This window comes from Solanum dulcamara, chromosome 6 (assembly GCF_947179165.1).
Source record: "Solanum dulcamara chromosome 6, daSolDulc1.2, whole genome shotgun sequence".
Lineage (NCBI taxonomy): Eukaryota > Viridiplantae > Streptophyta > Magnoliopsida > Solanales > Solanaceae > Solanum > Solanum dulcamara.
Genome location: NC_077242.1, coordinates 3,562,479 through 3,577,816, shown reverse-complemented (window position 1 = coordinate 3,577,816; position 15,338 = coordinate 3,562,479). Strand labels below are relative to the sequence as shown.

Here is a 15,338-nt window from a genome sequence, read left to right as displayed (position 1 = left end):
AAATGAGGGATACATTGTAATTGGGCCTTTTCAGTATGTGATTTAGGTAAAGTTTACTATTATAAAGGGGTATGACTTGTATATACACCTAAATGAAATCTTCACATATGCACGGTTCTGACAAAATGGATTGTCACGACCCAAAATAGGCCATGAGTGGCACCCACACTTAACCTCCTGGGTGGGAGGACCAACGATGAGAACCCCAACTTATAAAGTATAATAATAACGCGGAAGCTCAAACTTATAAAGTAAGAAATAATAATCCACAAGAGTTTACTACATAACGCTCTCCAAAATTTGAAAGTCATCATATCAAGGACATATAATTCTAAAATACTAAGTCTAGAATGTCAAATACTAAAATAAAATAAGTGACATAGTTCGTGTCCGAACACTAAGGACATCATGTCATGACTAAGAGAATCCATTACGAGCTAGAAGGATAGCTCACCCTTAAATCCGATGAATTTGAGACGGACTAGAGCTGAGGTCGAGTCGAAGTCTGTGGAACACTCGCTGCACTCCACAAAATAAAACAAGAAAAGATACAAGTAGGAGGTCAGTACAGGACATCATGTACTAAGTAGTTATCATCGGCCGACTCAAAATAAAAATTAATATACATAAAATAATAGTGGAAAATCGACAACAACACTTAACAGGTGGCAATCAATGAACAATTACATAACCAGTCAATAATATCAAGATTACACATAAGGACTCAAGCCTCCACATCACACTCTTTTGAAATATGAGTTTTTGGAGATTGGGTAGTATTAAGTAATTTTAATTTATTTCCCTTTAATATTACCGTGCCAAAACGTGACACCTGATTCAAATATACCGTGTCGGAACGTGACACCTAATCCAAATATACCGTGTCGGAACGTGACACCCGATCCAAATATACCGTGTCAGAATGTGACACCCGATTCAAATATAATTAATTTATCATTCCTTATGATTATATTCCACTTCATTAATAATATTTCATCAAGATTTCTTTATTCAAGGCACCATTTTTGATAGGGCAAGTTCAAGATTATGGATTTTATGGCCTCGAGATTTTAGACCAATCACAACAACATATCAACCATCCAAACCACAACAATTAAATGCGTAGTAAACTTCACACATATTACTCAATGAATGTCAATCACTATTAAGAGTCTATCTATGATATAGAATAAAACCATAACCTACCTCAATCGAAGAACCGAAATCAAGCAAGCTAATTCTCCAATGCTTTTGCTTTCCTCAATGCCTCAAAATATTTTCAATCTATCAAATATATAATATTCATAAGTACATGAGTCTGTAGACACCCATATTGCTATATGTTTAGCCTAGACCCACACCTATTATTTAATTATCTATCTCAATATACCAAAACTTAAATCATAATGTGACAATAATAAGAATATAAGCTAAATTACGAACCTCTCACAAAAACCACAATCCAATAACCTCAAAATCCTACTCCCTATATTCTTATATCAATTCTATTCATTACCTACTCATAAAATTTATCATATATAATTGTCCCTTAAAAACAAAAATGGACACATTGAAGTTCACGTGTACAACAGCTTTCAAATTCAAAAATAATAATCCTTTTTGCTTCTTTCTGTTCAATGTCAAGATGACATTATATATTGTCACTAAGTTTTTCCCACTCTTCTCACCATGCTATACTAACAATCAGACCATATATATATATATATATATATAAAGAATTACACGAATTCTTACCTGAAGACTGAAGCACACAAAAAGGTTCTCTGGCCACGCCGCAGAGTTCCGTTTTCCTTTTTCTTTTCTAATTTTTATGTACTACAATTCATAAACCCTATTCTTTTATTTTAATAATTGGTATAGAGCATTAAATAAATTATCACTTTAGCCCATTAATTAAATAGGTTATCTAAAGTTACCCCTTAACTAAATAAACATAGTTATTGAATAGTCCAAAATACCCATTAAAAATTTACGGGATAAGTTTTTAATGAAGTAAAAACCTCTAATTCTCAAAACGACCTAATGGGTCGTTACATGAATTCACCTAAGTGCTAAGCATGCAGTGGCGCAGTCAGAAATATAGAGAAGGGTGTGCAAATTTTTTTCTCAATCCTGTTAAAGATACGTAAAATTAAATAAATTCTCATAATAACTAATACTCAACTTCCATACACAAATAATTTTTCAGTGAAGGGTATACACCCGACCATATTTCATCTACGATAACTCACTGATGATATATGCATAAAAAATAATTTTAATCATATATAATTAACACATTTTCTATTAAAGGAAATTCGGATACACCGTAAGATCCTAGCTGGCTCGGCCCTTGGGTCAATATAGCTTTGAATGGCTTTGACTAATTGCACACTGATTAATTGGACCTCCTACCTAAACCATTTGGTTCATTTCTCCTCTATTTTTTGCATCGAGGCCCAGTGCATTTTATTGACTGCAATTTTTCACTTTCAAGAGTGTATGGCTCAAGGAAGAAAGTATGAATGCAAACATGAAAAAAAGGAAGTATATTATACTCCTTCCCTCTCAATTCATTTGATACCGTTCGACTAAAAATAAAGTTTAAGAAAGAAAGTGTATGAATCCAAACATGAAGAAACAGAAGTATATTATACTCCTTCCCTCTCAATTCATTTGATATCGTTTGACCAAAAATTAAGTTGAAGAGAAAACGTAAGACTTCTAAAATTTATGGTCTAAAACAAATATTATATATTTGTATGACTATAAATCATTTTCATTAAGAATAGAAAAGATAATTTAAAGTTAAATGTTTCAATTTATAGAAATATGACATTCTTTTTATTATAGACTAAAAAGGAAAATATATCACATAAATTGAAGTAAAGAATCCGTGAAACTAGATTTTGTGAGGCATGAGAAGAAATGAACAGTCAAGAAGTGACTTTGATCTTGTTCCCTCTTCTCAAGTTATCCATTGAAATCATTTCATAACCCCCCCCCCCCCTCAAAACCCACCCACCCTTCTACAATCACACATATCACTACATTGTGCATGTTAATATGCTCACTTGACATGCATATTACCAAAAAAAAAAAAAAGAAGGAAAAGAAATAAGGAAAACATAATTTATTTATTTTGCAAAAAGGAAAAAAATATGATAATCTCCTCATGAGTTGTTTCTCCTAACCATGACTTGATAACTTCACCCATAGATGCAGCTGCCATAACCTGCCATTGTCAAAATTGAGTTATTGATAGATCTATAGTGAAGGTGCAATGTAAGATCAATTAAATACAGGAGAAACAAAATTAGAGGCAAATCAAGGAATGATGTTTTATATTTAGTCATTTAAATGTCTTTCTTTGCATGTGTGTTTATTGCTTAAGTGGTCACTCAACCATTGGAAATAAGTGAACATAGCCATTTTTCTTTTTATTGTATCAAAAATTCTATCTTCGAGCAGAACAAGAACTTGCTTGGATCGATCAATTACAAAAGTAAATTCATAAAAAATAATAGTCCTAGTTTGGATTTACATATAGTTCAAGACAAAAGTAATAGTTCAAGTTGAATTCACAGAATCCGTTCTAATTAAATCCGTTTTCAGGCAGAATAAGGACTTACTTGGATCAATCAATAATTACCAAAGTGAAATCATAGAAAGTAATAGTCCTAGTTTGGATTTTTCATATAGTTCAAAACAAAAATAATAGTTCAAGTTGAATTCACAGAATCCGTTATAATCTAATCCGGATCCGACCATAATAAGGACTTACTTGGATCTGTCAAGACAACAAGGGCAGAATTACCAAAGTGGCAATTCCAAGGGTTCCTTCCTTTAGATTGGTAGAACAAATTCATGGCAATAGAAGCATGATTCATCAAATTGGTTGGTGTAAAGCAAGGACAACCCTCCTTCAAGATAGTGCAATCCACATTAGAGCATGCATAAATCAAGTTTTGATTAAGTGTTGTCTCATCTGATGAAGGTTTAGCCACACACCAAGTCTTCTGCAAAACCAAATTACTGTTAAGTACAATCTGTTACACTTAATTAACTTGTAATTAATCTCCATTAACTAATTCAACTCTTTAATTAACTTACCTGTCCATCCGCTACCGTCACAATCCCCGCTGAAGCAACAAGATTTAAACATTTTTAATTAGTGTCATTCGAACTAAATCATAGGCGACTCAAGGTAATCAGTGGCCTAAAGCCTAATCATATTAAGAGACCTTTTAAAGAGAACTTACTTTATGATCTGTCGCGGATCAATCAAATATGACGAAAGGAAATAGCTACTAGTCTACAACAACAACAACATATCCAATTGAAAGCCTATAATAGGGTCTAGGGAGGGTGACGTGTACATAACCCTACCCGTAGACAAAATGAAATAGCTAACTAATAAAAAAAAATTGAGTTGAAATCCTCAAAAATATGAAAGAGAAAGGAATGTACGTTAAAGGAGGAAAAAATTAGAAGTGAAAAGGGAGGCAAATGTACTAACTTAACAAGACAAGAAAAATTTACCGTTACTCACTCGATCATCTATACAACCTCAATCAAATAAAAAATGTTAAAATTAAAATCTCTTATAAATAATGGAGCAATTACATAAATCACAAGGTATATATAATATGGGAGATACCCCTGATTTAAACTACGAAGGATACTAGAGACTACATTGAAGGCAGTCCCATAAAAACATTAATCGTAACACTACAAGAAAAATGACTATTAGTGAAAGGAAAAAGTTGTGACTAACCTGAGAAGTAGGACAACAGAAGGAAGAAAAGGGTGAGAATTGCTTTAGCCATGAGTGACTATACTAGATAGCAGATATGTAAATTGATTGTTGATGGTTTCAGTAATGAAAATTTATATAAGGAGAGAAAAAGCAGATAAGTGGAAGTTAAAAAGGACATACAAAAACTACTCTAGTAAAAATTTATTCGCGCTCTCAATGTTTAATGTATTTTGGACAGACATTTGGCCTTAATTATTGTTACTAACATTTTTTTTAATCGTATTAAGTTAATTAACAATAGTAATTTGCATGATTTGACGTAAACAGGGGCGGTTCTATGCCTTTGAAAATAAGGCATCCTCCTTAGGCGCTCAAATTTGATGGGCTTCATTTTTTTAGTAATAATCAAATTATTATAGGGTTTTTTTAAAAGAAAAAATCATAATGCGTTGTTTTAATTTATTTGTCTTACTCTTTCTTTTTTAGTTCGTTTCAAAAAAGTATTTTTTTCTTTTTTTGTCAATTTTTTAATTTTACTTTCCACGTGACATGTTTACGACTACAAGACTAAAAAACATTTTGATATATTATATATATATATATATATTTTTAGTTTAAGACCATAAGATTCGATTTTTTTTTTTACTTTTTAAAATTTCGTGTCAAGCCAAAAAGCCGACAAACGATTGAAAGGAATGTAGTATTCCCTCCGTTTAAAAAAAATGACCTCCTTTCCTTTTTAATATGTTTCAAAAAGAATGACCCCTTTCATTTTTTGGTAAAAATTTTAATTTCAACTTTCCACGTGACATGTTTAAGGCCACAAGATTAAAGAGTATTTTGGTACATTTGACATAACTTTAATTTAGGACCACTAGATGAAAAAAGTCTTTTTTATTTTCTTAAACGCCGTGCTAAGTAAAATTTGGTCATTCTTTTTGAAACGGAGGGAGTACCATTTATAGAAAAAGTAAACATTTTTCATTAAAAAAAAAACTTTGCAACTCAAAAATAGTTTCAAATATATTAACAACTCTACATCTTAAAAACTAGAAGAATAGACTTTAATAATATTAAAAATTTAAGGTTTCCTGTCAAATATCACCTTTTCATTTTCAGTAACCAATTGAGAGAATGTTATATTACCAGTCGCAGCATTATGTTATTCTTATGATTGCTTGCGTGGTCCTGACTCATGTCATTTAACTAACTTAGTCATGTCAACAAGTAAAAGGGAAAATAAAGAAAAGAACAACTTTTACAAGATTTCCTATATGCACTTCAACCGTCTTTGGTAAATTTTGTTTTCCACAAGCAAAGGAAACATTTTCCTTGGAGCACATGGGGCTGATAGAGACAGAGTTATATGGGCGGAAGGGGTTTAGTGTATATACATATATATGTGGTTGAATCCTGTTTACTTAAAGAGGACGGTTCTAACATAGTAATATAGCAACAAATGTGATAGAAAAAATTATTCTAGGTTGTAAGTTTGAATCTAAGGTGTGACATTTTTACATTTTTTAAATTCATTGATGAAATTTCCGACTCCACACGGATATCAATATCTTCAACCATTTCATCGATCATATCAGTCTTTTACCTTTTCTTGAGTTCGAAATCCTTTTTAAAAAAAAATTCTCTGAAAGTGCTGTATATGCACTAATGAAAAGTACTTCTTTTGTATTCACCATAAAAAGGTTTTGAGATCTACTTTAACTCTTTTTGTAAATGAACTTTATTCTCTACTCCATCTTTTAATTAAAGTTAAGTATGAATATTTCCTACCAAATTATAGAACTACTCTATTTAATCCTTTGCTTATAAATTGTATCGAATAATTTTCCAAGTGAAAGGGGTAGATTTGATCAAAGTACCTTCAACTCGAATTATGTATCTATGCTAAAAACATACTAATAATATATATACATATTAGATTTCGAATCAAGTAACTCAAATGGTCATAGACTCGAAGACTAATGAGTTTTATCACATTTCAAACCTATAAAATTCAAATCTTAAATCCGTCTAATCGGATTTTCCTGAGATCTTCCAAAAGTAGCAATGGTGGATGACCATCTGCACCATGTGAGTTAAAATCAAGGAGTTGTACCCAAACTAATACAGCTTAAAAGTTGAAGGAAAACAAAGCAAGTGAAAAAGACCATGTGCTTTGATCTAGACTACAAAAGGCTTGAAAAATAAATTCTCCACCGTTAAATCTAAATAAAGTTACCTTTTTTCTTTCTTGTCAAAGTTATGTGTTTGATACGATAGGAATTACACAACAATAACATATCCAGTGAAATCTCATTAAATGAGATCTGGGGAGGGTAGATTGTACTCAGACCTTACCATTACCTCAAGGAGTTAAAGAAGTTGCTCCCGAAAGACCTCAAACCCAAATAAAAAAGAGGGAGAAACAATAAAGAAAGCATGACAGTTAATATTCAAAAATACTATTTCGCAAAAGGAAAAAAAATGACTTACCTTACTTATGGATGAAAAATCATCTTCCTTCTTTTTTTCTTATTTGCCAAAAAAAGCAAATCATCTTTTTATTATTATTTTAACTTTTAATTTCATATTATTGGCTCTTTGGACATTCTGATCAATCTTTAGTACTTCATTAAAACACCGTCTGATTTATTAGTACAATGTGTTATTTTTTACCCTCGATATATTTTTCTCGGAAAATATTTCCAGCAGTCTTGCTATATATTCCCAATAAATAACACCAAATATACACGCAAAAAAATAAAAATGTAACTTTATGTTCACAACACATGGTTAATTGATACTATTTTTGTCTCAAAATACTTATTGTATTTTTTATTTACAAACATTTTAAGAAAATATTAATTAAGAACGGTGTTTATAGTCTTCAAATATAATTACTATCGACGGTAGAATGAATGAAAAAATGAGTATTTTGATACATGTATTTTTAATAAGAAGGACAAGTATTTGAGACATGCTTATTGTAGCAAAGCTTCTAAAGAACCATCCCTTGGAATGAATCAGCTTGATTAGATTTTTCAAAGAAAACTGATTAACTCCATTGATTAAGGTGATTTTACAAGTTCAAAACCAGTTAGCTCTATGCTGTGTTCATAAGTGATTTAAGTTCAGAGTGAACAATAATTCAATCAGCTATATTTATTTATTTGTGGGCCATCATTTGCTGCAATTTCTATGACATACTCTGCATAAACCAGAACTGAAATTTCTCTGACTTAATAACAATTGCTACTACTTACTACCATACAAAAAATACATTTATTTTCAAGAAGATGGCAGCAGTTGGAGCCATTTCAGTACCATTCTGGATTTCAACATCAACACCCACAAAGATCATTGCTTCTAATACCAAATCCAGAATTTCTTATCCTTTTAAACTTTCAAGAAATGGTATTTATCCCTTATCCACATTTGAGAAAAATGGCCAACATGAACAAAATTTCACACTAAAAGCTGCTTCTTCCTCTTCAGGTAATAATACAACTGATTCTTGCAAAAAAGTTATTGCCTTTATGTCTTTTAACTTACTAGTAGTAGATTTTAAGCTGAATTCACATCTTTTGTGCAAAAGTGGAAAAAACCCTCAAAACTGAATTTTTCCTAATTTTCAGATTATGGGTAATCTTGATTTGTTGAATTTTTGCTAAATATTCATACAAATCTGATATTTGCCACAATTGAGTGAGAAAACCCTAAATGGTATAAATGTCAATTTTGCTTCTTGAAGAACCCCTAAAATAAGAGGAGTGTGGGACAAAATAAATGCATGATCCCTGAAGCTGGTGGAGAGAATAGTCTGTGGCATTACTGAATTTAAGCTAATATTATGTATCTAAACTCAATGGTTGATTTCTCATATTCTCACTCAACTAATAGTTATTATCTTTTAAGTCCTAATTCCAATTTTTCTTCTACGAAGCAAGCCTCATGTTTGACCATGACTCCGACCCAGGCCACCCCATCCCCCTCGCTCCTTGCCATAGGCAGGATGTTGGTGTTACCCAATAGTGACCATCTGAGAAATCAACTCCAATTATGTTCTTTAGAGTAGTGAATAAACAGGATACACTGCATGGACTGTCAATAAAGTTTGTAGCTTTGTAATGGTATCCGTGAGACATAATTTGTAGATATTATATTCAAGCTAATAAAGAACAAACTTTGGGCCTAACTCAACCCCCAAAAGCTAGTTGCAGTTTTTCTTATATACGATAGCACCCCCTCTGCCCTCCTTGTTTAAGTAGTTTATGAGGGGAGGATTGTCCAAGACCATATAATAGAGTTCTCCTGATCCCCCCTATGTGGGACTGAACACTAAGAAATGTTCACTGAATGAAAGATGGTATGGAAGAAAAGAATTGATCTTGGCATAAATGTAGTTGAATTGCTGGTCTGTTTAGAGTTCTTCACCTGCGTGTTTATTTTTTTGTTGTTGTAACTGCCTCCGGCATTCTCTTTTTGCTGGGTTACTAATGAAAACTACTAATTACCAATAATTTAAAAGGATGGTATGGAAGGAAACATTTGATGTTGCACAAATGTAGTTGAATTGCTGGTTTGATCAGAGTCCTTCACGTAGGATGGTATGAAGAAAAGATTTGGTCTTGGCACAAATGTAGTCGAATTGCTGGTTTATTTAGAATTCTTCACCTACACAACTTTGTTTTGTAATGGCGATCTGTTTTGGTTGCAACTGACCTCCATCATTCTCATTTTGCTGGTTTACTAATGAAAGTTGCTAATTACCAATATAAAAATAAATATGGTATGATAGAAAGATTTAATCTTGGCACAAATGCAGTTGATTGCTGGTTTGGTAAGAGTTCTTCACCTATGTGAATTATTTGGAGACGTTAGATTCGTTCTGATTAGAGGTTAGGAAGGACCCTCAAGCTATGGGAGTTGCATTTAACAAAGTCAGAATTCTGGAGTGGCAAAAACTATCAAGAAGGACACTTGATCATATTTTTATGTAACAAGTAGGACACGTGTTTCTTAGATAAATCAAGTGGACTAATGTTTCTACGATATGCCTTCATGAAACAATTAGGACACTTGATCATATATTTATGTTTATGAGAGCTGACGACTGGCATTTTTCGTGTATTCAGTTGGAAGTGCAGAATACACAGAAGAACCAGCAACTAAGGTGAAGTTTCAAAGATCATTGAGCCTACCTGGTTGCTCTAATTTATTGTCATTGCTTGGAACTGGTAAGCTGCAAATCAATCAATAATCTTTTCCAATAATTTAAGAACAAACTTCAGTTATTGGTTTATCTGCTTCAAGTTCTCTAGATCATGACAATGGTTATGTTCTACGCTCAATTTTTGTTGCACTTCCTACAAATTTAGGATACAGGGAAAAGGTTTTTGCAATTATTGGTGTCAAGGTCTATGCTGCAGGCCTCTATGTTAATGACTCCGTCTTTAGTAGATTAGATGCCTGGCAAGGACATTCTGCTGCAGATATTCAGCAGGATCCTTCCTTGTTCAACAAGATCTTTGAAGGTGAGTCGGCGATGTTAAATTGTTTGTGACTGTTGGGATGGGGAAGAGATCATATCATCTAGGTGATGCTAAAAATGATTCTACGAATTGCAGCCGATCTGGAGAAATCTTTACTTATTGTGCTGGTCAGAGATATTGATGGTAAAACTTTCTGGGATGCCTTAGATGAAGCCATTTCTCCTAGAATCAAATCCCCTACTGCCGATGATAAATCTGCTCTTTCCACGTTCCGTGGTGTCTTTCAAGGGAAACCTCTTAAGAAAGAAACTTCCATATTCTTGACTTGGGTTGACCCAACCAAAATGCTTGTAAGTATGCAGTTTATTTACATTATTCTCTTTAGGCCTAGATTATATAAACTCCTGGCATCAAATGTGGCCTTTGTTTTCTTCTTAGCTTTCTTAATTCTAATTCGATGCTCTCTTGTATTGAAATCTTGAAAGGTTTCACTCTCTTTTGATGGGATGCCTTCCTCGGTTGATGCTACTATTGAGTCACCAAATGTTGCATCAGCTCTCTTCGACGTATTTCTTGGAGGTGATCCAGTTTCTCCTTCACTGAAAGGATCAGTTGCCAAAGGATTGGAAGCTACACTCAAGTGAAGTACGTAATGAGTTAGTCTTCCAGTTGACTTTTAGTTCCTCGTTTTGTTAGCATAGCTCCATTGGAACAAAATTGCTCAAAGTTTTGTTAGTTTCCATGTATTCGGACCGAGGACAAGCATTATGCAAAACGAGTATCAAAAAAAAAAAATTATATTATTTGAGAGAAATTAGTATTGAAACAGAACACCAAGAATCTCATGCCAAAGCATTTATCTTTATTTGCTCAAGCACTAAAACGACTTCAGCCATGGTCGGTCTATTACATGGATCTGCCTCAAGGCACATCAATGCAATGTTAAATACATGGTTAATTTCATCTATGGGAAACTCTTCTAAGTTTTTGTCAAGTACATACTCTTCTCTTTTCTCTTGAACAACTGTCTTCACCTGTAAAACAGAACGAGATCAAGTGACCGAATTAATGACAGCTCGAAAGCAGCTAGCATGAAAAAAGAAAAAAAGTGAACTAAAAGCTTACCCAAGTTACAAGCTTGGTCCCTTCCTCCAAAAATGCTTCATCTGTTGGCTTTTTCCCAGTTAGAAGCTCCAGTAAGACGACCCCAAAGCTGTAAACATCTCCTTTTATTGTTGCTTTTCCGGTGTCAAAATATTCTGCAGAAGATAATGACATAATTGACAGTTTTTCAAACACAAAGATTTGAGTCTTCTGATCGCCTAATAAAAACGTACCAGGAGCCAAATATCCAAAAGTTCCAGCTACCAAAGTTGAAACGTGTGTCTTATCTGGATCCATCAGGGTGGCTAGTCCAAAATCAGATACTCGAGCCTCCATATTATGATCCAACAAGATATTGCTCGACTTAATATCTCTGTGGATAATGTGAGGGATGCAATCGTGATGCAGATATGATAATCCTCTTGCAGCTCCTACTGCTATTTTGTATCTTGAAGGCCAATCCAAAACCTTCCTGGCAGCCGATTTTCCTGCATTATAATGTTATCATCTTAAAGTATATCAGCATATCAAAAACTTGAAAGGTCTTTATTATGCATCTCTGATTCTAGCATTATTGCTTGTACTGTCCAAAAATACCTCTGGAGGCAGGTCAGATTCTCCAACAGTAGTGCATTTTTGGAGGATTTGACACTAGTTTGACAACATTTTTGGAGAGTCCAAGCAACATAACCTTAGACAATAAGAAACAGACATAGACATGTACCATGAAGTAATTCATCTAAACTTCCATTAGTCATAAGCTCATATATCAGAAGGTTATACTGAGTTGTACTGTAGTATCCATGAAGTATAACTATATTTCGATGCTTTATGTCCCCCATTGCCTCCAACTCTCTTTCAAAACCTCGGTCTTGTTCTGCGCTTATTCTGTTTAACCTCTTTACCGCGAAAGAAATTGATTCGTTAATTGTCAGTTTATAGACTGTTCCATAGCCTCCTGATCCTATAATATCTTTGTTGGTCAGCTTCATGGTCCTCTTCAAGAACACGTTGGACTTCAACGTGTTCATTTTCGGTGACTTAAACAGCACTAGCTTTCCACCTGAATATGAACATAACAAAAACATAAGATATTCTTGATCCAACATATAGAATCTTGAATATTGAACATCATATCTTACCAGATAAGCTGTCTTCAACAACCATTCGATTTCTCTTCCATCTACGGTAACAGAGGATTGCCATAATAATCTTCGAGATAACAAAAGAAACCACACATATTGTTACATAGAGTGCAATAGTTTTAGAATTTCCCATTTAGTACTGCAAGTAGTTAGACCAAGTTAGAAACCAACATTGTGTACATTAGAGCAAAAGTATAAGAGTTAAAAAAAGGTACCTGAATAGTCGGCGTCTCTCAGACTTTTGGCCTCCTAGGTTTAACTGTGGAATTACATAAATGTTGCTGTTAATAAAGTGTACCAGATGAAAAAAGGAACAACAGATTGTTAGTGATTAGGAGCTGTTTAAACCTCCTCCAGGCTTTTACTGTTATTCCTAGACTAATTTTTATTCTTTGAGCAACACCTTTTCACTTGGCGTTGTTGGATCACTAAAGCTGACTTTCTTCCCTGCAATCAATCTTCCTTCTGCTTTTTCACTCGAGCGCCAATCTTAATACACAACCTAAAGAGCCTACATTCCACTTGCAGAAAATACAACCACAACATAACTTACACGAGATTCAACAACTTAAGCTACTGATAGTCCTCCTGACAGAACAATATCTTTCTATAACAGTATGCGGTATTGAATAAGCAAGTCATTGGTCCAATCCAAGAAAGAAAAGAACCATCTTTTGAAAAGGAAGTAAAAGGAACTTGCTAGGCCTTTAGAACAAAAGCTATATTGTTCATGCTTCAGACGATCTGACCAATTCTATATACTATTACATAAACAAGCTTTAAGAACTTAAAAGTAGTACTTCACCTTGATAATCAATTGCAGGAATAGCTCATTTCTTGAAACAACCCAAAATCATGTAGAGTTCTCCAACCAAAATCATTCAAAAAAGTTTAAAGTAAAAAAATTCCAACTTTAGGAGCATCTAATAATAGTGGGGTCCAAAGCTAGCTCACCTGTCAGTCAGAGAAAGAAATCATTATCAGTATGAACAAGTCTCATGTGAATATGATTTATTTATTTATTGCTTTTTCCCTAACTGATAAGGTTGTTTTAAATTTTCAATCATTGATATATATGTTGACAAAAACATAAGTCCTAGTTTACTATTCATGGAAAATCAGAAAGATCTGCCAACCTTTCATGTATGTATGTACTTTTTGTTTTTGATATTAGTGGCCCCTTCATGCGTTAGGTTGCCGGCACACTTAAAAACATATACGTAAACGTAATCTTGAAACTTATACATACCCAACTTTTGTTGAAAATATTGACGTTTTACACTTTAAGAATTAAGGTGAAAAATGATAAAGTATATTTTTAAAAAAAATAATATGGGATAATAGGTCTGCCTTTCTATCCTTCTTCACGTGAAATTTTCACCATTGTCCCTTTTTGGACAATTGTTTAGTGAACGGCACTCTGTTTATTTCTCTGGCAACTTACAGATATTTTAAACCGGCAAGATTGAAATAATGGTGGTATTAAATTTTATAAGTTTTTTGTAACGTTAGATGACGCTCCAATATTTTATCAATAGCGTTGAGCAATATATGAACAAATGTTAGACATAAATCTAACATTATTCGGATTAGTAATTTTCCAAGGGCTATATTTATACAACTTGTAAAACAAGGAACAATATCTAAATGAAACTAGGAAAAAAATCTAAATGATGGCCTATAAAAAAAGGACATTTGCATAATCAACTCTTCTCCACTTAAATATCAAACTTTGATGTACAACAGAGTTTGAACTGGTGAGTACGCCTAACCTACACATCACATGCTACACTCTTACCATTAGACCTGTTGAAAAGTGACACATATTATTGGCTGTCTCCATTGATATGGCACCGAGCTGTCCTTTTGCCATTTATGTGGATGTTGGGAATATTATCAACATTAGTAGGATTGCTTTTCTTGGAAAAAGTTTGAGCTGTCAAACACGCTATTACTACTCTTTTAAAACTATATAGCTCCAAACTGCCTCATGAATATTGTGAAAAGCAAGGAACATTTTTTGAACTAAAATAAAGAAAAGAAAAAAGCATTATCTTTTTGACGTTTGGGAGTGTTTAACTGTTGAATTATGTATAAAGTTGATTTTTAAATTTTTTTTTTTTGGTAGTTGGGGGTTGTTCACACGAACAAATCATAACAAGTGAACGCCAATTCGAAGTTATTTTTGCTTTACCATTCTGTTAGAATTACTGAGTATGTTGGGGCATTCAACTACTTTAAACTTATAATTCTTTTTTTAATCTTATTCTGATTTGACAATGGACTCTACATTATGGCAGCTTTCAGAATAAAACCCAACTCTAAGTTGTGCATTTAGAGTTGTTATTTGTAAAAAGTAGATAACTGAAATCAATTTAATGAAACTCTTTGCAGTTTTGTTGAACAATGCCATTGTTGTTGTTTTGTTACTACAAGAACTAAGTTGGGAATTGAAAAAAAATGGAGGAAAAATATGTTATGATGATGAATAGATGAGTGGGAAATAATAATGCAAAGTAAAATGCCTTAAATAACAACAGGTTATTGTCAAATGTCTATTTAATAACTACACTTACATGTCATCCATGCGACTCTTCTACAGCAAGATATTTTTTGTTCTTATGCTGAAACTAATTTCTCTTCATTCATTTCACATTTATTCTTGTCTTAATTTATGAAAAACTAGAAATAAATTATTGAGTTCGATCAAATTCGTATGTTGTCTTCATCACATTTTCTTAAAATAGTAAAACATAAGTGAACGTTTTTAATTTATGTAATGTGTATAGACGATTTTGAAATAATTGAGAATTAATTTTACAAGCTAAGTAGTTTCTTCCT

General features: G+C 33.0%; 3 protein-coding genes and 1 long non-coding RNA gene across 5 annotated transcripts; 1 reads left to right on the top strand and 3 right to left on the bottom strand.

Annotated features, from left to right (window-relative positions):
* Positions 1-248: 248 nt before the first annotated feature.
* Positions 249-1,831, bottom strand: LOC129891100 (uncharacterized). Its single transcript, XR_008767100.1, has 3 exons — positions 1,756-1,831; positions 1,207-1,284; positions 249-519 (listed from the first exon to the last, which is right to left on the bottom strand). It is a non-coding gene; the product is annotated as an uncharacterized LOC129891100 (long non-coding RNA).
* A 1,283-nt stretch (positions 1,832-3,114) lies between these two features.
* LOC129892454 (glucan endo-1,3-beta-D-glucosidase-like) lies at positions 3,115-4,960 on the bottom strand. The gene is made up of 4 exons (XM_055968024.1): positions 4,778-4,960; positions 4,114-4,142; positions 3,785-4,019; positions 3,115-3,235 (listed from the first exon to the last, which is right to left on the bottom strand). The coding sequence occupies exons 1-4, from the start codon at positions 4,827-4,829 to the stop codon at positions 3,210-3,212; spliced, it is 342 nt and encodes a 113-aa protein (XP_055823999.1). The 5' UTR covers positions 4,830-4,960; the 3' UTR covers positions 3,115-3,209.
* A 2,941-nt stretch (positions 4,961-7,901) lies between these two features.
* Positions 7,902-11,079, top strand: LOC129892453 (fatty-acid-binding protein 3, chloroplastic). The gene is made up of 5 exons (XM_055968023.1): positions 7,902-8,251; positions 9,892-9,993; positions 10,135-10,290; positions 10,384-10,598; positions 10,734-11,079. Exons 1-5 carry the CDS (start codon positions 8,053-8,055, stop codon positions 10,890-10,892), a joined length of 831 nt encoding a protein of 276 aa, XP_055823998.1. The 5' UTR covers positions 7,902-8,052; the 3' UTR covers positions 10,893-11,079.
* Position 11,080: 1 nt separating this feature from the next.
* On the bottom strand, positions 11,081-13,532 carry LOC129892452 (receptor-like serine/threonine-protein kinase At1g78530). 2 transcript variants are annotated; one of them, XM_055968022.1, is made up of 7 exons: positions 13,303-13,532; positions 12,713-12,756; positions 12,495-12,636; positions 12,077-12,415; positions 11,586-11,840; positions 11,374-11,507; positions 11,081-11,282 (listed from the first exon to the last, which is right to left on the bottom strand). In XM_055968022.1, the coding sequence occupies exons 3-7, from the start codon at positions 12,628-12,630 to the stop codon at positions 11,091-11,093; spliced, it is 1,056 nt and encodes a 351-aa protein (XP_055823997.1). In that variant the 5' UTR covers positions 12,631-12,636; positions 12,713-12,756; positions 13,303-13,532; the 3' UTR covers positions 11,081-11,090. The 2 variants fall into 2 exon arrangements, with proteins under 2 accessions (XP_055823997.1, XP_055823996.1); XM_055968021.1 differs by having other exon boundaries at positions 12,713-13,532.
* Between the last annotated feature and the right edge of the window lie 1,806 nt (positions 13,533-15,338).

Coding starts and splice junctions, on each gene's coding strand:
- LOC129892454 (XM_055968024.1), bottom strand. CDS start 4,829: ATGGCTAAAGCAATTCTCACCCTTTTCTTCCTTCTGTTGTCCTACTTC. Junction 4,143..4,777: donor TCTGTTGTCCTACTTCTCAG/GTTAGTCACAAC, acceptor TTGTTGCTTCAG/CGGGGATTGTGACGGTAGCG. Junction 4,020..4,113: donor TGACGGTAGCGGATGGACAG/GTAAGTTAATTA, acceptor TTGGTTTTGCAG/AAGACTTGGTGTGTGGCTAA.
- LOC129892453 (XM_055968023.1), top strand. CDS start 8,053: ATGGCAGCAGTTGGAGCCATTTCAGTACCATTCTGGATTTCAACATCA. Junction 9,994..10,134: donor ATTGTCATTGCTTGGAACTG/GTAAGCTGCAAA, acceptor CTACAAATTTAG/GATACAGGGAAAAGGTTTTT. Junction 10,599..10,733: donor TTGACCCAACCAAAATGCTT/GTAAGTATGCAG, acceptor AAATCTTGAAAG/GTTTCACTCTCTTTTGATGG.
- LOC129892452 (XM_055968021.1), bottom strand. CDS start 12,630: ATGGGAAATTCTAAAACTATTGCACTCTATGTAACAATATGTGTGGTT. Junction 12,416..12,494: donor TGTTGAAGACAGCTTATCTG/GTAAGATATGAT, acceptor GTTCATATTCAG/GTGGAAAGCTAGTGCTGTTT. Junction 11,283..11,373: donor GGACCAAGCTTGTAACTTGG/GTAAGCTTTTAG, acceptor TCTGTTTTACAG/GTGAAGACAGTTGTTCAAGA.